The 21,973-nt window shown below is 34.6% G+C and overlaps 4 protein-coding genes and 1 long non-coding RNA gene across 5 annotated transcripts; 1 reads left to right on the top strand and 4 right to left on the bottom strand.

The window, feature by feature from the left end:
• Positions 1 to 9,210: 9,210 nt before the first annotated feature.
• On the bottom strand, positions 9,211 to 10,618 carry LOC108830535 (protein MARD1). Its single transcript, XM_018604128.2, has 2 exons — positions 9,643 to 10,618; positions 9,211 to 9,550 (listed from the first exon to the last, which is right to left on the bottom strand). The coding sequence occupies exons 1-2, from the start codon at positions 10,278 to 10,280 to the stop codon at positions 9,481 to 9,483; spliced, it is 708 nt and encodes a 235-aa protein (XP_018459630.1). The 5' UTR covers positions 10,281 to 10,618; the 3' UTR covers positions 9,211 to 9,480.
• Positions 10,619 to 13,132: 2,514 nt separating this feature from the next.
• LOC130511782 (uncharacterized) lies at positions 13,133 to 14,213 on the top strand. Its single transcript, XR_008945295.1, has 2 exons — positions 13,133 to 13,427; positions 13,582 to 14,213. It is a non-coding gene; the product is annotated as an uncharacterized LOC130511782 (long non-coding RNA).
• On the bottom strand, positions 14,121 to 16,245 carry LOC108830539 (selenocysteine Se-methyltransferase). The gene is made up of 6 exons (XM_018604134.2): positions 15,955 to 16,245; positions 15,458 to 15,514; positions 15,149 to 15,372; positions 14,927 to 15,056; positions 14,631 to 14,834; positions 14,121 to 14,548 (listed from the first exon to the last, which is right to left on the bottom strand). Exons 1-6 carry the CDS (start codon positions 16,141 to 16,143, stop codon positions 14,297 to 14,299), a joined length of 1,056 nt encoding a protein of 351 aa, XP_018459636.2. The 5' UTR covers positions 16,144 to 16,245; the 3' UTR covers positions 14,121 to 14,296.
• Positions 16,246 to 16,465: 220 nt separating this feature from the next.
• LOC108830537 (serine/threonine-protein kinase STY13) lies at positions 16,466 to 18,563 on the bottom strand. The gene is made up of 6 exons (XM_018604131.2): positions 17,984 to 18,563; positions 17,777 to 17,889; positions 17,471 to 17,682; positions 17,205 to 17,379; positions 16,973 to 17,107; positions 16,466 to 16,886 (listed from the first exon to the last, which is right to left on the bottom strand). The coding sequence occupies exons 1-6, from the start codon at positions 18,300 to 18,302 to the stop codon at positions 16,680 to 16,682; spliced, it is 1,161 nt and encodes a 386-aa protein (XP_018459633.1). The 5' UTR covers positions 18,303 to 18,563; the 3' UTR covers positions 16,466 to 16,679.
• A 1,034-nt stretch (positions 18,564 to 19,597) lies between these two features.
• Positions 19,598 to 21,292, bottom strand: LOC108830538 (protein ANTAGONIST OF LIKE HETEROCHROMATIN PROTEIN 1). The gene is made up of 2 exons (XM_018604132.2): positions 21,016 to 21,292; positions 19,598 to 20,846 (listed from the first exon to the last, which is right to left on the bottom strand). Exons 1-2 carry the CDS (start codon positions 21,143 to 21,145, stop codon positions 19,816 to 19,818), a joined length of 1,161 nt encoding a protein of 386 aa, XP_018459634.1. The 5' UTR covers positions 21,146 to 21,292; the 3' UTR covers positions 19,598 to 19,815.
• Between the last annotated feature and the right edge of the window lie 681 nt (positions 21,293 to 21,973).

Raw genomic sequence — 21,973 nt, 5'->3', positions numbered from 1 at the left:
TCTGCTGTTTTTTTTTCTAGCTATGTTCCACTAAAACATCAATTATTCAGCAATAAACTGTTTATAGAATTCGATCTTAATTGGTGTCAATTCTAATAAATAACTGACAAAAATTTATGCGAGATAGTTCTTTATTAGAATGTGATTGAATATCACAATTAGTGATATATTTTGAGTGGAAAGAGCATTTACTCTCGTTTCAGTTTTACTGTATCAATCAAATGGAAAACAAATTAATTTATTTTCTCATTTCAGTTTTTATTGTATCAATCAAATGGAGAACAAATAAATTTCTTTTACTCTAATTATTGTTTGAGTAGAGAGTAAAACAGTTTTTTTCTTTAGTTAATGCAGAGTAAACAAGTTGTGCTGGTTTAAATTTATTACTTCTTTCGTTTCATTTTAATTGTCGTTCTAAATTCATGTACAAAAATTAAGAAAACATATGATTTTGTATATCTCCAAAATAAAAACACAATTACTGATAAATTTAACTATATTTCAACCAATAGAAAAATAAAATAGAGAATCTTTTTAATAGATTTTGCATTCAAACTTTAAAACGAAATTTATTTTGAAACGAAATTTTTTTCCTACAACGACAATTAAATAGAAACGGAGAGAGTATTTTGTATCCATTTTTTTATTTACTCTGTAAAATTTGTACCCTATTTTTCTACTTTTGGTTTCTCTCATTTATTCCGACACTTACCAATCACACTTTAGTGATGTTGCTACAACCAATACATTGGTTGGTGGACAGACACGATCTTTACAAGTGCTATAGTTGCTGCGTTTCCTTGATCGATATACATGCATGATACATCTATTAACAAATGCATTTGTAACTCACTCGACTTATTTGTTGATTTATTGGTAACTCATGAGGAGATTAGAAATCCTACTAAAACTTAGCTTACTTTCTCAACAAAAAAAAAGCATACTGCTTATTGCATCCATAGTTTCATTAAGAGCAAATGACTTATATAGCACAAAATATACTATGACAAAATTAGCACACAAGAAGAAAAATAACTAAACTAACACTAGCTAAAAAATAAAATAACTAAATTATTCTAAACCTTAAATACTAAACTTTAAACTCTAGACTTTAATAACTAAACACAAACCTAAATATAAAATAAAAATGTATTTTTATTTTTAATTAATAGTATTTTAACTGTTTTCCCTTGTATACTATTTTAGGATAATAAATTATTTGATTGTTATTGAAAGATATTTTTATTTTGCTAACTAGTGACAATAACAACATAATAGGCCATATCTTTGTGATTGTAAATGTAAAAACTCGGTAAATTATAAGAATTCTAAAAACATCTCTATCATTATTTTATATTTTATTTTAAAATGGTACGAGAAACATAGTAATAAAAAAACAATATCTTATAAATGAAATATTTTTTTAATTTTTTGTTCAGTATTTAATTTTTTACAATAATTTAAAATAAAATACTGAATAAAGACGGAGATGTACCGAGATATCTATAATCAACAGAATAATGGAAATGTTGAGACGGAAAATTCGGATGGCATAGATACTTGATGTCGTATACGCTGCCAACTTAAAATAATTGCTTCAAATTAACATGGGAAAATATAAAACAATCTTTGGCGAAAAAAATAACAAGAGATCTTCCCTTTGTCTAGCTGAATTATTGATGTTCAATGCATTTTGCCCTTTTTTGTTCTTTACTCACCAAAGGTCCAAACACACAATAAGGAAATATATACTAGCTCATATATATTAACAAACTATTTGACGATATCATATCTTAATCCAAACCAAATTGTTAATGTTAAACCTATTCGGTCGTTTGGTTGAATAATTATTTCTTTTAAAAACAAAATAAAAGTCTTTCTCCTACTGGTTACGCTATTCAAGAGACAAGCCAAGTATTTGATACTTTGATAACATAATCTGTACGCATGATTGACAAACATCAAACAAAATTTATGTATGTATACTAATCAAACAATGTAACTTTGTAAGCTTGATGCAATGAATTACCAAAGTACCAGACAAATAATTAAAGAAAAGGGTGTAAACACTAATATACTTGTACTATATGCATTTGACAATATCAACTAATAAGATCATGAGAAATACTGGAAAAATAATTTGTTTTCTTATAGCCCTTCAATTCTTTCGTCTATACTCCTCCCTTCGATTTTATATTTGCTAAAGCATATAGGTTTATGCTTACTGTATGATGAATCCTGTCATGCTTTCATAAAGCATTCTGGTTCGTTAGCTCACTCATCTAAATTAGTATTGGCATATATCAAGATTATCCTTACCCACCTAATTTGAATTTTTTAAACGAGAATGGCTAATTAGTCGGTAGTTAAAAGATTTGAGTGGATGGTAGAGCCACCATGACCTTAATAGATTGAATGTACAGATACATCATAAACCAAAATCATAATTTTACACATTAATTAAGACTTTAACTATAGTGCTCAGACACAAACCTTAAGCCTTAACTTGTCGGTTTGGACATACAAATGCATCCTACCTAGAAGCAAATATAAATAACAAATCCAGGAAAAAAATTAGTTATATTCATAAAGTAGTTGGTGGGAGACACTGTTCATTCTTTGATGATGACCACGTAATTATTGAAAATTTTAAGCTAATTAATTAATTAATATCAATGTCACCTCGTGGGCCTTTCGTTTTCTTTTTGCTTCATTACCGACAACTCCGTTTATAAATACTCGTTGGTAAATGCAGCAATAATATCTTTAAAGAAACTGAAGCAAACTATAAAGTCGTCTAAAATCTAGCAGTGACTTTGATTTATAAATAAAATTTGTATACCAAAAGTCGACTGGATAAATTGTCCACGAACTGACTTTGTTAGTAGTATTAAAAAGCGGATAAAACAACAAAAAATAGCATTGGAAGTAAATGTCAAACAAATATTCGGAGTGGAGGTTATTAAGTCTCAAGGGTTTCTACGTATTTTTTTTTTGTTAGTAGTAATTGAATAGAATAGGTTGGACCATTTTATATTTTCGTATTTAACAGCTTGTCTTTTTAATTATTGGACGAAATAAATAATAGTATAATAAATGAAGGGGATAATACGATTATACGAATAGAACACCAAATGTTGTCGAAAAAAATGAATAGAACACCAACTTATTAGGACCATATTCGTCCACCAAAACCATGCTTTATTTTTATTCTTGTTTCAAATCACCATTATGGGTTGTCAAAAAAATATATCACCATTATGCGCTGTGCCTCCAAATTTAATCTAAAGCTCAACCACTTTTCTTTTTAGAATTCGTGATTTTTTTTTTTTGCAAAGCAACTATAGCGATTTTGGGAGGGATGTGTGTTTGAAGATAACATATAACGTTAGGGATATTACTTTAACGAAATTTTATATAATATAAAAACAAAAAGTCTGTGATCTATAATAGGAAGATAAGCTTAACGTTACGACCTAATTAACAAAACAAACAAAAAGCTTTACGTTTTCTGTTTATATCTCATCAATGGCGTGGACCTACCACATTCCTTGTGTAATTAACACTACAATAAATTAAATTTATTATCTACATCAGGTAATTAAATTCTGGTTTGAAAAATGTGTCAGCTCGGGGACAAACTAATGTTTTTTTTTGCCAACCAAAATAATGATAAAAACTTGTACATTAAATAGAATTAATTCCAATAATGCAATTGTTATAGACCATATTATAATTGCAAGAACGTTCGTAATGTATAATACTCCCTCTGCAAAAAATGCATATCCTAGAATTTTCATACTATATATTAAAAAAACACATTAAATTTGATTGTAAATACATTGTTTTTTATGAATACTAATTTTTTATAATTTTTAATCAATAGAAATATAATAAACACTATTAATTTTTTTAAGTTATTTTTCTTAGAACGTGGATCTTTACCAAACGAAGGGAGTATCATTATTAATTTATTATACTCGAGCAACTTTTATTGTTGGATGTGAACGTATACTACAGTTTATTTATACTAAATGTAAAATGGGCATCAGTAAAGTTGAGAAAGGTTAAACTATTACATAAACGAAAACAAATAAAATAACGTCTAAGACTGTTAAATTTTTTTTTTACGAATGACAGTTTATTGATATCATGAACTTACTAACTATTCGGTACTTTTAGCCAACAGAAAAAAACCAGTTGTATTTGTTTTGCTGAGAATGCATCTTTTATCAAAAAATAATGATAATACTCTATCTATTTCAAAATAATAGTATATATTTTAGAATTTACACATTTTTGAATAAAACATATAAAAACTTAGTTATAAATTCATAGTGTTCTGTAATTGTATATTTTCTATATTTTAAAACTAATAAGACTTTCATAATGTAATTAATGTTTTTGAATTTCACAATTTTTATTATTAGTTGACAAAAATTACATTGAAAATCATCCATCTACTTAACAAAGAATATCACTTAGGTGGTGTAAGTGGGATATGAATTTATAGTGATTATTAAAATTTTCAAATTCTATTGTTATTAATTGGTGGGTTCTAAGAATCTTAATAAATCTAGTGTTATTGGTTTGATGATTGTTTAATGACTTATAAAATCTCTTGTTATTCAAAAAAAGTTGATTTTTAATGATTCTAAGTTTCCATCAAATCTAGTGTTATTGGAAATTAAATTCTGCATCAGTTTGTTCATAAAATAAAATTTCAAAAAATCTTACATATTTTCTTTAGATTCTTAAAATCATTGACCTAGATTATTTTCATAAACTTTTAAAATATAAAAAAACTTTTTAGAAGTATTTACAAATTTAACAAAGTTTTGGACAAGTCATTTACAAACTTTTGGACAAGTCACTTAAGGTATAAGCTTGTGAGGACACTTGAATCTCAGGAGACACGCGCCTTCGATGTTCCAAAGAAAGGTTGCAGAATCTATGCCTGTGGAGAGCTCCCACTCGAAGCTTGATAACCACCATTAATACCAGTTCATTGTCATTGCCATTGCCAACTTTATTCTGTTTTTTTAGATATTATGAGAATTTCAAGTTATGGTCTTATGTTTCTTTATTTCTGATTCATGAGTTGAAAGTACAGTGAAGGTTAAAATTCTTATTAAAAAATGTTTCAAAAAGTCTTATATTATAGTACCTTATTGGATATCTATTTATGCAGTCTTCGTACTGAGGATCCTCCTAGATCAACTCACATTGATGTATAACAATTCTAGCATTCTAACATCAATGAGTACATTAACCTTTTCTCACAGACCATTGCTATATAGTCCTATTTTTAGCATTATAGATATGTTGACTACCCCAGGGTTTTAGTTTTGAAAAATGGATGGAAAACTAGATGATTTTGTTATTAAACAAGTCCGTACGAACCAAAAAAAAAAAGAAACCTTGACTCAAACAAAATGAAATGATATTTTAACCACTATTCTAAAATAAATAGTTTCTGATATTAAAAATAAAAGCATGGCGTTGATTTAATTTAGAACTCAAAAAGAGAAGAGAGCAAAAATAATAATAACACAAGTGGTTTACAAAAGAACAGCAAAAATAATAATAACACAAGTGGTTTACAAAAGAACAGCAAATACAGGTGAATCGATATCGTCACCGTCGTGTGTATAGAGACCTGACTGCACACGTCTGGCCTTTTGTACTTCTCAGTTTTTCGCTTTTGATGAATTATTTTTCTAAAAGATATAAAGTCGAATATGTAATTTTAAAGTGAAGTCAGTGGCTCAAATATAAAAACATTACATGGATCTTGCTAAGATCTTGTCTTCTTTATTTTCTTTTCTTTCTATAAGACACTTTGTTTTCATTTTATTTTATTACAATTAAAGGTTAATTTGTGTGTTAGTGTTTGTTTACTGCAAAAAAGGAGTTTTGTCGTGTAGCGGCGACAATGGACATAATAAGGACGAAGTTCTTGCAGAAACCTTCCCACTCGGGGCCATCTCTGCATTGAAAGACCTGTTTTTCTTGCTAAGCATAAAATACATTCTTCTTTATAACAACGGTGACATGTTTTACGACGGATCTTATATCTACCATAAAAATATTCACTATTATTCCCTTTCATTTTATGAATGTGTTACCTTTTAAGACACATTTAACAGCTATGATTCTTCTATATGCATGTAATTTTTTTTTCACGAAGCACTTAATTCACAACAAATAGTAAAAACAAAGTGTGTCATATGATAATGTTCAGTTTACCTATACCAGTCTATACAATGTTTTTTAAGAAAAACACGTTATTTTAAAATTCCATAAACCGACAAAAATCTGCTAAATCCTACAATTCAGTTATCAGTTAAATTGATAAATGGCCGGTTATTCCGATTTACTTTAAAAATAATCTTATATATAGTGGTGGAACCAAATTTTTCTGTTGGGATTAAATTTTTATTTTTATAGTTGAATCAATATGATGTTTCTTAAACACAAATAAATATATTTTAAAAAATAGTAAGGTCAGCCCACTCTTCCTTCACCACCTCTGCTCCTGCTTATATATATATTTTTTTATAAAAGTTAAGAATTAGTTAACAGTTCTAAGTTAAAATATTCTTTTTACCTGATTGCGATAGTAATTGATAAGTATTTTGAAAGGTTTTATACTATGAAAAAACAGATTTGGGCATCAACTACTAATTAATCTCATATAAGTCATTACAACTTATATTTGCGAGAAAGATGATATATGAACATAAATTTTCTTTTGTATTTTCTGTAGCTGACTTTTAATAACTATATATTAAAATTAGTTAAATTATTGATTCATTCACGGTCAAATTAATAATTTGGTGGTTCAAAAAATAGTCTAATTCAATGTCCAGATCAAATTTAAAAGCATTGAGTCTACGTGATATACAAAATACGGGTTTTCACGTAATATCACACATAATATATAGATTATGATTTTGTTTTTATGAATTAATGTGAGAGTTATGAATAAAAAATTAAATAATAAGATCAGAATCAACCATATTGTGGTGGTCTACTGGTTTCTACCGGATAAGAAGTTGTCATGTGAAATTATTAACTCTTTATGTGGTCAGGTAACAGGGATATCTAATTCCTTTTACAAACAACTAGATCTGGTTGGACATTTTATCAGATCCACGAAGAACTAGTCGGTTCGATTTGGTCCGCCGGATACCTCAAATTATCCCAAAAAAAAATCAGAATCTGAAAAAACACAATACTGCATTTAAACTCAACGTGACCTTTCTTTCTTTCATCACTCGTAAGTCGTAAGTCTTTAACATTTACTCCACCGACCACCATTAACGAAACAAATAGGGTCCCGTACGCCCTGCAGTTAAATACTTCAGTTCCCTATATAAAGCGAATATGATCACAAAAGTTGCAATAAACATGATCACAAAAGTTGCAATAAATTGCCAGGCCTACAATAAAAAAATACAGACACAACTCTGAAAACACAATACAGTAAAAACTAAAAAGTCATTCGAAATAGTTTCGTGAATTGGGCCTTCTTATTGTGGAATATGTACTTCAATATTAGATGTATTGGGGTTGCACATTCACATCCATTAGAGTAGATCCATGTCTAACCAAAAGGATCGTTCTGGTTTCTTTTTTATTTTGGGTGTTTAAGCCATCACCTGAGAGCCTGCTAGAAATGGCCCAAATTCGGCCAGGGTTCTCTTGGTTACGGTCCCGGGCCGGCCTGTTAAAAGATGATCAAGTCCATCAATATTTTAAAAACTTGCAAAGCATAGAAAAAAAGAAGGGTAAAATTAGGGCTGGGCAAAAAGTCCGAACCCGAAAAACCGAACCGAACCCGATCTAAAAAAGTAGCACCGTACCCGAACCGAAATTGATTAAATATCCGAACGGGTTCAAAATTTTGGTATTTAAAGAACCGAAACCGAACCCGACCCGAACCGAAATATTTTGGGTACCCGAATATATCTGAAATAAATTTATATACTTAAATATATACATTATTTTTATATATAATGTATATTAAAAATATTAAAAATATATAAGATACTTTTAAGTTTTCAAGAATACTCATAAAATATATGCAAATAGTCAAAAGTAAATGTTTAAAATAGCTAAAGTATACTGAAAACACCAAAATAGTTAAATATCTATTGATTTTTTATCCAAATATTCAAAGAAAACCAATTTATGTGTTAAATTAAGGTATTTTGACATATATGTTATGAAAATTTATATGTAATATATTATATTTCTTATAGATTTTGAAAATTTAAAGTATATAATGAATTTTGAAAATTTGAAAACATTTTAAGTGGGTTATCCGAACCCGAACCGAACCCGCAAAGATCCGAACCGAACCCGAATCGAAATTTAGAAATATCCGAATGAGGCTGAAATCTTTGACCCCGAAAACCTGAAACCCGAATGGACTGAACCGAAATCCGAATGGGTACCCGAACGCCTAGCCCTAGGTAAAACTAATCCACTGACTTGGTTTGCAAGCAAGACGTCCATTTGAGTCTTTAATATTCCGTGACATATGTTTTCTTTATCTCTAACGTAGGATATTCCAGACCGAGGCTCAGGCTAATTCCAAAAAAAGGTGCAATCCACGAATAAATTCATTTTCCAGATTTTCAAATGGACCCAAAGTATTAATTTATATCCGCATAACAACAATTCAGAATAATCTGAATAGCAACGAATTCAAACTCATGTCCATTAAGATCCTGATCCGGAAACGCCGTATACCATCCGACTATTGACTCGTAGTTAACATGTGTGTTGTGCTTCGGTTGTTTGCGTAGTAATTAGAAACCGAATCAACTGGACGTCTTGCTTGCAAACCAAGTCAGTGAATTGGTTTCACTCTTCTTCCTTTTTTTTGTTCTATGTTTTGTACTGTTTACGCAGGATGGAACAAAAGTTCGATGGCTGACTTGAAAACCTTTCTCGAGAAATAATGAGTTTAAGTGGTTGAAAATTGAGGTGAAAAACGTTATTTTGTGCTTTCAAATATTTTGGGTCCAATAAAGACAATTTAGAGAAAAGCAAATGGGGGCCTATAGCAACATCTTTCCACCTTTAAATTTGTGGTGAAGAATGTTGTTGATTTTGTTCCAAACCATCTATATTCGTCAAGATTTACGATATTTTTAATCTATCCAGTTCACTTTCATGATAAAAGGAGAGTTATCAACATGACAGCAACTCTCTATCTTTTATATATTTTGCAGGCATTGTTATTACAAGGAATACCCCCTAAGAAGAAGAAGAAGAAGATAATAATAACATGAGAAATAACATTTTTTAAAAAAGTAAAATTTTGTGACAAAATGATAGAAGAGAACAAAAAAGAGAAGAAGTGGAGAAAAGAAGAAGAAGATAATAATAACATTAAAAAAAGGTAAAATTTTGTGATAAAATGATAGAAGAGAACAAAAAAAAAAAAAGAGAAGAAGGTGGCAGATGCTAGGTCTCAATTTGATCAAGAAGCATCTCCTGGTACCTGCACTCACTGCTGCAAAATCCTTTCTCTCCTCTGCATACACACATTTCTTAAACTTTAGTTTTGGAAAGGGAACTCAGATGATACTGATTAAAGAGAAAAGTAGAGATTTATTATGGACCGACCTGTATATATAGATGTCATGTTTTGGGTCAAGAATCTTTTTGCAGGTGTAGCAGTTGCTTAGAAAACCAGTGTCCGTTTTCTTATAAGTCTCCAAGGGCAAAGGAAGAGAGCAAGGAGGAGGAGGAGGAGTCGCCTCCTCCACGAAAACAGAGTTGTCGAAGATATGTGTGATGGTTGGGTTTGGACCGTGAGATATGACGCAAGTGTAGTCTTCCGTCTGATCAATCTCGCTTACCTTTGTTTTGAGACAAGGGCTGGTGAGCTGTCCATGACCATGAGGATGCCTCATCTGGGTAGTAGGACCGGTTTTAGTTCCAAAATCGGAAGAAGGGATCTGGACTCTGAGCTTTGACCCGAAAAGGACCATTTTGTTGACAGGTTTGGTCGAGTGGCCTCTGTTTTGTACAAGATCGGCGAGGCCAAAGGCTTCAGGAGGGTGAAACCTTTGGGGTTTAGGGATTAATGTTGGCTCGAGTTTAGGGTTTTTGGAGGAGAAGAAGGAAGGGTTGGCTTCGAGGATTGAAGTAGGGCTGAGGATGGAGTCAAAAGGAGTGATCCTGGAACAGAAAAACCTAAATTTTGGAGATGAGTAATAAGTGTTTGGTGTTGGAGGAGATGGAAGTTCATCGGCAGCCATTAGAGATGATCGTTGCTTCTCAGTTAAAAAAGACAGTCAGATCAGGTGTGAGTAAAGATCATAACTCAGTAGCTTCCATGCAGAGAGAGTGAGGAGGGAGATCGAATTACAAAGAAGAGAGATTAAAAATAAATAAAAATATCTGAAATGAAAGAGATGAGAAGATTAATGGTAGTAGTTCAATTATTGAAACAGAAAACTTCTGACTGCTTCTGTTCTTCTCTCTCTCTCACAAATTTCGGATTAAAAGTAGCTTTCTCTCTTTTTCTTTTATTTCTAAAGAGAGGGAGAGAGAGTGAGGGAGGTGATCTCGAGAGCAGGGACGTTGTGGTTTTAATCAAGAAGCTAGGCCTTTCAACTTTATACTGTGTTTACCTCCCCCTAATATTTTATTAAGATAATGCTATCGTTTTTTTCCAATAATCTTGAGACATTTTTATACCATCGTATATGGCTGAATTATATTGTCATTTTTAACAACGTTTTAGGTTGAAAAAGTAAATATTTTTTTTTAAAAACAAACAAATTGATTTTATTTATTTCAGGGAATACAGCATGTATTAACGGCGATCCATTTTACTTTTTGCATTGATGTTTGGGCCTCTGTAACACACAGTATTTTCATATGTTATTCTATTCGCCATTTTTGTCATTATTTCATTTGTCTTTCTCTAATAAATAATGACTAAAATCATTTTCACTTGGTTTGATTAAATAAAGAACAAGTGACGTTTTAAATAAATAAAAAATACTGTAATAATTTATCAGACCGGGTCCCATAATTGCACCTGCTCTGCTTAATCCAATAATTAAGATCTACTTAAGCGCCACGTGTGTTTGTCCATGGTTGAATGGTCTTGATGCATCAAGGACAAATTAAAACCACTATATAATAATACTAATAATCTAAACCATTATAGGACAAGATAGTATATTAATACTAATAATCACTTGCATGATCACAAGTATAACTGGTTGATGACTTGATGGTATATGGAAGATGCAACTACTTTTCTTGTTGTTGATCTTGTGTTTCTCGAATCTCATCTAACTATCCAATTTGATTGTTTAAGCTCGTCAACTTCTAATTCATTATAAATTTTATTGGTTATTTGCTTTGCTATACCGATCTTGTGTTAGCTCAACCTCATTAATAATACGAAATAGTGTGTTCTTTCTTCTGAACCAATAGAAAGTAGAATTTGCTTTTCAAAAAGTACATTATTGCGATTAATAATCATTCGTTATCCACTTATCACTATTATCATTGTGATAAAGGACTTATTAGTAATTAGGCTGGCCTGACAAAAGAGGGATCCACATGAAAAGATAGGAGTGCACTGGACCCTATTCATGATTGCGTTTCGACGTAATCACATTGGGCTTTTCTTCTGAAGGAGTGGCCCTAGCGAGGCAAGCTTGTTTTAGCATTTCACGAGAAAAGAAAAACAAAAGTCTCTGTGTGGTTTCGGCTGCATAGATACCAACTCCTCGTCGTTTTCCAACTGGTGAGTGCTAAGTTAGGATTTCGGTTGAGTCCAATGTTTAAACCCATAATATTATTAATTAATCTGTCAAGCCCAACACTGAAATAGAGTGAGCACAAAACAACCTGTATAAGCCCATTCTGATTAATCATCATTTATCAATTGGGGATATCATCGAAAAATTGGTAATATCAGTGAAAAATATGGTATTATCATAGAAAGTAGGTTCAATTAGGAGTGGACAAAAAAAAAACAGAATCCAAAAACTGAACTGAGCCTGGCATGATAAAATGAATCTGAACCAAACCGAATCCGATAGAACTATCAACTCAAATGAATTTGGTTTCAAGTTAACCAAACCTGACTCTAAATGAATATTGAAAAACTCGTAAAATCTAAATTCCAAAAAATATTTATATCAAACCCGAATAAGTATCAGGATATTTAAAATTTTATTGTCTACATAAGTATGTATACATGAATAATCAACTCAATATTTAGTTCAATATATTTTGGTATTTGGTGCTTTTTTGTATAATTGAGTGTATTGATTTCAATGTGCTTTCAGTTCAGGTTTATCGAATATCATGATTTTGCACATAGTATTTGAGTTTTGTTCTCTAATTTCATTGTATTTATTCTCTAATATCATTTGTCAAAAGACACATTAGAAGAAAAAAAAATCATGACGAGCATTTTCCGTTTCAAAATTTAGATATTTGGTATTATTTCACTAAATTTTTATTTGGTTTAGGTACAAAATAATATTTTACAGTCGAAAACCCGATTAAGATCCAAAAACCATAATTATATTGGATTCAACCTATTTTAGAAATATTATCAAATCTAAACTGAACTCGACTAAACAAAAAAACTAAATCCAAACTAATTATTTATAGTATTGAAATGGGACTAAAATTCATAAATTTGAAAACCTGATTATTCCCCGAATGCACATCCTAGATTCAATCAATCAAAAGCAATATTGTCCTTTTAAATGGAAAGAAATACTGACTTGTTAGAATTTAAAATATGAAGTTGGTACTAATTTTGGTTTAAGTTTTTTAATTCTAAATATATTAGATATATTAGCAAAATAGAAAAGAAAAAGATTTTAGTAATCATTACTTATGGAATAACTCTTGTATTTAATTTGACTTTAAAAATAATCAAATCCAATAACATAAACAAAGAATAAATGTCAAAAATCTATTAGCTGTAAAATATATTAATATTTGACTGATAAAGTTTCCAATGAAATAATTCCATAATTGAAAAGACTAAAAAGTAAAAAATATTTTATACAAAATATTCATAGCTACTTGTCACATATACACAGAGAATCTTTTGTAGGGATCCCAGAAAGCCTATATATAATACGTAGAAATATATGAGAGAATATATCGAAAACCCTAGTTTTTCACGTGAAAAATCTGAGATCCCTAAAAAATTCCAAGTGGGAGGGTATGAGAGATATGGTGATTCCGAGTAAGCGACCCCGGGCTCCAAGCTTTTCGGATAAGCATCGGGAGGAGACTCAACCTGCCACCACCATTGGTTCCGGTTGGTTCCAGGAGAAAGGGAAACTAAAAACGTTTCTTGAGCTATGTGGTTTCTGCAAGAAAAAGCTACGTCACGACGAGAACGTTTTCATGTACGGGTAAGTGGTTAGTAAAATGTGGCCTTGTAACATATCATTACGGGTTACTGAAGTGTTAATTCTTCTTCCAAATTTTTTTTTTTTTTTAAGTTTATGAGTTTATCTAGTACAAGTATTACTAGTGACTTGAGTGTGTGTTTGCAAAAAAGCACAGCTACTTTGGGGCATTCTGTTCAGAAGCATGTAGAGCTAAACAGATGGCATGCGATATCTTTATTGAAAAATCGAGAGAGATTATAAAAGCAAAGAAGGGAAGAACATGTGCAGGAATCAAACCAAAAGAAGATGAACCATTAGGCAATCAAGAGAGGATCTCATCACCACCCAAATTTTATATATGATTGATGATGTGATTAGGGGGTTGTTGTGTATATATACTTGTGCAAAAAGCCATTTTTCATTATTTCAGGGGAAATGGCTTTTTACCATATCTATCAAGTTGACACCGATCGACAATTATTTGTTTTGTCGATCTACTCATATGATGTACAAAGGGGGTGGTTCAGTAGTGTATCTCTTTAGTTTTTCTTTCTATTTCCTATTTTTTAATCAATAAAGTGTTTCCGTCTTTTGGCCCTCTCGTGAATTGTTCAGAGCTTCTTGCTTGGTTATAAGTTATATATAAAACTATGCACATAGAGAAAGAAAATTAAAGAGCCTCCTGGCCAAGAAGAGGAACATCTTCCTTCTGAGTCTACCCAAAACTCTTGATCGCATTGATATTAAAAGAGAAAAGCTCGTGTCTATGTCTTTGGCAAAAGGAAGCAAAAAAAAAAAAAGAAACAATTAACATTCATATGTTTGGTACAACAAAACTAATTAAGCAAAAAGTAGAGAGAACGTGAGGTGAAGGTTGGAGGAAGAAAGGCTTAATGGTGGGAAGAAGAAGAAGAAGAGGAGAAGAGAGATCTGCGGGAGACAAGTCGCTTGTGAATGGCTCTGATGGTGGTAGGTGTTGTGCGGCAGCAACCTCCAAGCAATGAGACTCCTGCATCCATCCATGTCTCTACGTACGACACAAAGTCTTCATTCCCAACTCCTGTGTTTTCCACCCACTCCTTCCGTTCTGGATCATATCTTTCTCCGCTGTTTGGATACACTAGTATTGGCTTCCTCGTCACCTTTACACAACAAATGCAAAAAAAAAAAAAAAACCTTTTTTATTAGTCAAAGAAAAGAAGAAGAAAAAATATGCAAACCCACCTTTGCAATCTCCTTTACTAGGCCTTCTATGAATCTTGGAGGAGTACAGTTGATCCCAACAGCCACCACTTTGTCACAAGCTTCAGCTATGGCTATACAGTCCTTGATTGAATCCCCGCTAACCACGTTCACTCCATCCTTGGAGTTGAACGAAAACCACCCTGGAATCTTCACCACCCCTTCATCTAACAGCTCTGCAAATGCCTAGAAAAAGATAAACCCTAAACCTTATTAACACCCACTAGGCACCAGAAGACGAAGAAGAAGCTACAGTAGTTATTATCAGCAGGAGGTACCTGAGCCTCTAGCTTGTTTGGAATTGTCTCGAATGCGATTATATCAGCACCAGACTCTGCCAGAACTTGAACCCGTCTCCGGTGGAAATCCTTGAGTGTTTCTAGCGTGATCAAATCACCATAGATTCCACTGACAGAGCCAACAAATATCGTTTTTTTTGTAAGGACCAAATAAAATCTAAACTGTGTAACTGATACAAGCGAGTAAAAAGGGTAAAACACCTGTATTCAGATCCATCAGCCAAGTAAGCACCGTAGCTACCAACAGATGCTGCAACTAGTATAGGCCGCATCTTCTTCTTATCATCATCAGCAATGTCGCTGGAGGATTTGCATTTGTCATAGAAGGTGGTGCGAGCTTCACATGCTATTTCAACGCTCTTTCTAAGCAAAGATTCGCTTTTCTCTATTGAGAAGCCTTTTGCTTCAAACCCCTGAATCGTGGCCTGTTCCAACAAATATTGAATCCACCATTTAGTGCCCCTCCTCTTATAAAAACAAAAAAAGAGATGATCAAAAGAGAGAAAGAACCTGGTAAGAAGCGCTGGAGATGATATCAGCACCAGCTTCAAGGTAATCCAGATGCACCTGCTCAAACAGAACCAGCAGCTATTATTATATGAGAGTCAGTAGAGAGCAACCTGTAACTCTGTTTATTTTTAAGTATACTGAGTTTTAATAAACAAATAAAAAAAAGAGATGACACTTCCACTAAAGAGTACACAAAGAAGCCTTGTTAATACCAAAATCAATGAAATGACTTAGGGATGCCCTACCTTCATCCATCCAGATAGTTACATCTTTGGCAACTATTCAAAAACAAAAAAAAAAAAGAAGAAGCAACTTTTAAATCTAAATCTAGGGTTTATTCAATTCAAATACACACACACACACAAAATATAATAAGCACAAAAAAACTAGTCAAGCAGTTGGATTTGTACTGAGGCGAGCAAAACGTTCGTTCGATCTAGAGAAATAAGCAAAAAGAAAAAGAAAAAAAAAAGAGAGAGATTGAATTTGTTAGCTACGGTGTGAATGAGGTGAGGAGAGGTGAGCAAACATTTGGCGCTCCAGAGAGGATCGTTGAGATCCGCTCCATGTCTCTCCAACTCCGTTGCTAGCCCTCCGTCTATTATCCCATACCCTCCTGTCTCCTTCAACCACTCTTTCATCGACTTAAACGCCTCCGCCTTCGAGCTTCCTCCGTCCACCACCATCCTCAACAAACTCCCGACTGTAACGTGTGACCTAAACTTAAACCAAACAAATGTGAACGAACGAACTACCACTTCCTCTCTCTCTCAGCCGACACCTACTTAACTCAAATACACAATACACAATACACATGTCCTTGTTTTACAAGCTCTCGCAATATTGTAGATTAAGACCTTTATCTTTTACACTTGTAACAAAACCACCCCATTTCTTTTTAACATTTTCAATCAGACCCTCCGGTCTGGTCCCCATTTTCTTTGCTTCAACATTCTTTTTGTATTATTATCCAAGTGTAAGAGATGATCGATCCTCTCACAAAATAAATAGAAAGAAAGAAAGAAAGCTTTTATCATCAGTTTTTATACACAACAGGACTGTGTACTAGTAGTAGTATAAATACATATATAGAGAGAGATGGATTGTTTATGACAAAGACCACACCAATCCAACTCCAATGTCTCAACAAAAATTCGGAAAAAAATAATAATCACGCAGCTCTCAAGAATATTCAGAGCCAAGGGAATGAGAGAGAGAGAGATCAGGGGCCACGAGGTTTGAAGAAACAGAGGCACCCCTGAAACTTGTCCGGTGGTATCATTCCCCCGCCTTTGCTTGTGTTTACCGCTTCAAGCAGCTTCACTACCTCCTCCATCTCCGGTCGCTTGTCTGGATTCGGGTCCCAGCATCTCCTCATTATGTTTGCCACCGACTGTGGGCAGCATTTCGGAATCTCTGGTCTCAGATTCTGTTCAACCAATACACACAGAGAAAATGAGATTTTCTGATTAAAATAAAGAGATTGTAAAAATAAAGAGAGAGAGAGAGAGAGACCTTATGAACAACGGCATGAGAGATCTCAGCAAAACTACAGTCAGCGTAGGGCATGTCGCAGCAGTATATTTCCCAGAGGCATACACCAAAGCTATACACATCGCATTTCCTGTTGTAAGCCTTTCCTTCAAGAACCTGTCCATCCCCACCGAAAATACTTAAAACCTTTTCAATATATATATTTTGTGTTTCGGAATTACGAAACACAAAAGAATCTAATAAATAGAAATACCTCAGGTGCCATGTATCCGAGAGTTCCAGTTTCACCGGTCATGTCTTGAGGGTTCTGAGCCTCGACTCTAGCGACTCCGAAATCAGCAATCTTGAGCGTCTTGTTAGGCTCCAGTAACATGTTCTCTGACTTGACGTCCCGATGTACAATCACCTTGGAGTGGAGGTAACTCAGCCTAAAAAAGAATGCAATTTTTGTTCTTTCTTTGACTCTCCCAAAAATCAGGGATTTAAAGATATAAAAGCAGAGAGAGGGGGTTAGTTTACCCTCTAGCGAGATCCAAAGCGAGCTGAATGACATCCTTGATGGGGAGTTTGGTGCGATACTTCTTGATGAGGAACTTTTTGAGGGTGCCACCAGCAACATACTCAACGACAACACAACAGGCCTTGGCAGGGTGTGCAGAGTTGGCATGACCAAGAGAATCACTAGAAGAAGGGATCTTGAGATCAGAGGTTCCCATGGATGCTCCTATAAACTGCAACCAAAGGAAAATGATGTTGAGAATTCAAAAGTCAAAGCTTTCTTCTTCTTCTTCTGAATTTAAGTAAAAAAAGAGAAGGCCTAGTAACCTTGGTAACGTTGGGATGATCGAGCTTCTGCCAGACGGCGACTTCTTGTTCGAAGGAAATGCGGAGATCATCTGCTGTTGAGACACCATCTTCTCCCCAATCTAACACCTTCACTGCACAAATTTGTAACACACCCCGAAATCATATTATTTAATTAATATTACAGAAACAAAAAGAAAGAAAGAAGGTTGACTAGTAGTAACGGACCAGCGACTTGTTGACCGGCGTAGACACCGCGGTAGACAGTGCCGTAAGTGCCGCGAGCGAGGACGTGATTCATATCGAGTTTGGAGAGGTCGATCTCCCATTCCTGCATCGGACTCTTCCTTGACTTCACGGCAGCAGAGGAGGAGGAGGGTTGAGCACCCATATTCAAATCCCATTTTTTGAAATCTAGAGTATCCGCCCTCACGTATTGACCTCCTCCTCCTCCTCCAGCGCTCCTGCTCCCCACCCCTCCTAATTTGGTGGCGTCCGATCCGATTTCCATCGATTTCCCCGCCTCTCCTCCGCTTCCGGACGCCATTGCTTTGCTTGATGAAGACCAGCAGATGAGGAGGAATCCAAAAAGGGAGTTGAGGACCAAAGTTAGGGTTTTATAAATTATTCACCAGTTATATCTTTATGTGGTGGAGAAAGACAAAAGAAGAAGAGATTGATTGATTGTGATCTCCACACACAACATACAAAGAAGAAGAGAAGAAGAAAAACTCTCAATGATTTTGAGTTATCATCTCTCTCTGTCTCTTCTTTTGACACTTTCACCGCCCCCCTTCTCTCTCTCTCTCTGGGTCCAGCCTAGATATTTTGATTATTCTTTTTTGTCCTCTCCCTCCCGCCCATTATTATACAATTTTATTTTATCTACGTGTCTTTCTTTTTCCTTTCATTCTTCTTTCCTCTCTTTCTTCTGGACACAGCCTTCCTCCAGTTTCAACTCTTGACAATTAATGGGTTTGTATACATGTCCTTTTGAGTTTGCATTACTGCTTGTATTTTTTTTTTTTCTTAATATGTTACCACAAACAAACATGTACACTACCCCCTGTTTTGACTTTTCATCAAATAGACAGGCAGATATGTGAACGATTCTTCCCGTAATTGGAAGGAAGATTTCTAACCACTTTCTGCTCCTCTCTCCACCACTTCATAATTGTCATTTTCTGCTGATTTTACACCCCGCATTATAAAATAAATAAAGCATCATCCATTGAGAAACGAACAACGTTTTTGGATTTTTGACGCTAACACCCCAAAGGTCCACTCTTTAAAGAACAAGCAGAGCATCTCACGCCTCTCTTTTAGATTACGTAACTTGGTTTCTTTTAATAATATTCAGTTTCTTTTTTTTTTTGTCGGGTTTATTATACTATTAGAAACAAGAGAAACATTACATAGATGATATTACAGCTGACTATTCTACCTGCCTTATAAAAATTTATGTCTGACTGCATCACCCTGGGCCGCCCTATGAAATTCATTCCTGACGGTATTTTTTGTGCCATGCTGAAGATCCCTTGTAAGACGTGTCTCCAATATTCTGCATAATTCGCCTTCTCCGGGAATTGAAACCCAAACCTCCTGGTGTAGAAATTGCGTCGTCTGAGATTCGAACCCCAGACTTGGGTGTAGAAACCTTTTAAACCTTGACCAATAGGTCACAGTGCTTCCACCCATTATTCAGTTTCTCAGTCATGTGAATATGTTTTGGAATCTTCGTCCGTCGTTATTACTTGTGAGCACAAAGCACCAAAACCGATACGCATCCCACCAGCATATACCTATTCTATTTTTTTTTTTTTGAATCAAACCTTTTATTAGGGAACCCAACAATACATTTGCAAAATAAACACTTCTGTTTGATAATTTATCAAATAAGAGGACAGATCGATTTTTATACTACAAGAAAAAGTTTCATAACATTTTCTCCCCTCCTATATTTTCTTGGGCTACTGATGCTGCATTGCTCAGTGGACTTTTGGTAGGATGGGCTTTTGAGAAGCGATACGTCTCTCTCAAATTCTGAAGAAAGTCTATTCTCACCTCTGTAAATACTCAGTCAGATATCCTCTGAGCTCACTACCAGGCGGCTCGCTCTGCTTGCAGTACCGCTCTGAATATCCCACGTCGTGATGACCCGATAAAGCAACATCTTCTTCCAGATAATCTCCACAATCTATTATGATGTTATGCAATAAACAACACACCAATATTATACTTGGTAATTTTCTCCTGTCTGGTCTCCACATAACCTTGCTGAGAATCCTCCAGCTTCCTTTTAGCTGTGCAAAGGCCGTAGCAGCCACTGACCTCACCCTCTCGTGCCTGTCGTTGAAAGCCAGCATGGGGGGATCATCCCCGGTGGTGTCGTGAGGAGTTATAAGCCAAGGAAGAAGCGGGTAGCTGAAACCTCCAACCACATACTCTCTAATCTCAGCTCCTTGATATAACGTTTTGGGATTGCCGTCTAAAATCTGACCGGTCTCAGAGAGTTTGAAGAAACCAGACAAGTTAAGAAGTTTGGAGACGGTCATACCGCCAGGCCAGCCGGTGACCATGTTGAGGAATCTCATCTCGTGATCAAAGACACCTTGCAAGAACATGCTGTAGTTCTTCTCCTGGTCGCACCAGTCATCAGATGCTTGCACAGCTGGGAGAGTCATGATGATGTGCGTTGTATCTATCGCACCGCAGCAGTTGGGGAGACCGTACATCTCCTCGAACTTGGATTTGATCTCTTCGATTCTGTCGGAGTCAGGCCATCTAAGATGGTGCTTGGCGCGTTCCTCGAGGGCCTCGATGAATCTCCAGGTGACCTGAGAGACAGTGGACTGGCCAACGCCAAAGGCAGCACCGACGGAGACCTGAGAATCACCGGAAGCCAACCTACGGAGAGCAATGGCGACTTGTTTCTCGACGCTGAGAAGCCTGCCTTCGATGTTGATGAGTCCGGAGGGAGGCCTGGAGATAAGATCCTCCCTGACGAGGGAACAGATGTAGCTAAATGTGGTCTTGGAAGCCCTAAAGAAGTACTTGAACGCATCTTCTTCCTCCAAGGGGACGCTAACACCTGCCCAATTACAAAAAAAAAAAACAACCCCCCGTGGAGGAGGACTGAGCTAAGTAATCACTGTTTGGTTCATCAGCAAATGAGAAGAATCTAGATTGAACACTGTACAAAGACTAGTCTCAAAGCCATATATATTGATTAATCAGAGAGGAGAAGGAAGAGTGGGAACCTGAGAGAGAAGAGTTTCGGAGGAAGAAAGTATCCCACCAGTCGCAGTCGATAGCCTCCGGATCTACAGGAGGATTCGCCTTTTTTTCACCCTTCCTCTTCTTCTTCACCTGAGGAGGAGGAGCCATCATCAATTCAACTCTACTCTAAACGGTTGCGTTCAACGACTTACTACTACTCTAGTGGATGGAATGGATGGAGGTGAAAAATGGACTCGAGGCCTCCACGGTCGTTTAATTACACAGGCCCAGACTGTTCCACGGTGAATACGTCCTCTCTCTCTCTATTTGGGGGCCACTGGGCCCAGCTCGACTCGTGCACCTCATCTTAAAGCAAAACCAAGTATTATATTAAATGGGATAATTAACTTTCAAAAAGCATTCATTACACATCTTTAAGAGTAAAATAATACCTTCTTTTGGTATTGTGTCTGCTAATTTGCTTTAGAATATATATACTATATAGTCATTAAATTGCTTTTACACTGAAATAAAAATCTAACAATAAAAAGATGGATGAGTGTTTGTACTTTGAGCAAATCATAATCTATCCATCATTATACATTTTGCAAGAAAGAAACACAGGAAAAAAAAAAGCAAAGTTCTGTTTTGTAGTTTTTTTTTTTTTTTGCTCAACTTCAACTTTCATTATCCAATTCGTGGCAACAAAATTATAACCTCACAAGATTTTCACCTCACATACAATATCGGGATCTAGTATCACCTAAAAGCACATAGATGGATCCTACACTACCGAATCAAACCGATATTACATTTTTCATCACTGCGAGAACATGATCATCCCACTACTCGGAATGAACATATTCTTGCCAGCAGAATCAATAATGAGCATTCTCAGATTATCACATAGCAAATAAATATTTTATTTGTCGTATTTTATTTAAGTTCTGTTTTGTCGTATTTGATTTATCTAAAAAGAAAATTCGAAATTCCAAGGAA

Source organism: Raphanus sativus, chromosome 4, assembly GCF_000801105.2.
Source record: "Raphanus sativus cultivar WK10039 chromosome 4, ASM80110v3, whole genome shotgun sequence".
Lineage (NCBI taxonomy): Eukaryota > Viridiplantae > Streptophyta > Magnoliopsida > Brassicales > Brassicaceae > Raphanus > Raphanus sativus.
This window is presented reverse-complemented; position numbering and strand designations above follow the sequence as displayed.

Bases quoted from the DNA above. Each gene is read 5' to 3' on its own strand.
- LOC108830535 (XM_018604128.2), bottom strand. From the start codon at position 10,280: ATGGCTGCCGATGAACTTCCATCTCCTCCAACACCAAACACTTATTAC. The intron at 9,551-9,642 runs GTCGGTCCATAA...GTGTGTATGCAG, and splicing joins CATGACATCTATATATACAG to AGGAGAGAAAGGATTTTGCA.
- LOC108830538 (XM_018604132.2), bottom strand. From the start codon at position 21,145: ATGATGGCTCCTCCTCCTCAGGTGAAGAAGAAGAGGAAGGGTGAAAAA. The intron at 20,847-21,015 runs GTTCCCACTCTT...GTAATTGGGCAG, and splicing joins CCGAAACTCTTCTCTCTCAG to GTGTTAGCGTCCCCTTGGAG.
- LOC108830539 (XM_018604134.2), bottom strand. From the start codon at position 16,143: ATGGTGGTGGACGGAGGAAGCTCGAAGGCGGAGGCGTTTAAGTCGATG. The intron at 15,057-15,148 runs GTGTTTTACCCT...TGGCTCTGTCAG, and splicing joins GCTGATGGATCTGAATACAG to TGGAATCTATGGTGATTTGA. The intron at 14,835-14,926 runs GTACCTCCTGCT...ATCTTTTTCTAG, and splicing joins CAAACAAGCTAGAGGCTCAG to GCATTTGCAGAGCTGTTAGA.
- LOC108830537 (XM_018604131.2), bottom strand. From the start codon at position 18,302: ATGGCGTCCGGAAGCGGAGGAGAGGCGGGGAAATCGATGGAAATCGGA. The intron at 17,683-17,776 runs GTTACTAGGCCT...CTTTGGTTGCAG, and splicing joins ATCATCCCAACGTTACCAAG to TTTATAGGAGCATCCATGGG. The intron at 17,380-17,470 runs GTAAACTAACCC...ATTCTTTTTTAG, and splicing joins GCTTTGGATCTCGCTAGAGG to GCTGAGTTACCTCCACTCCA.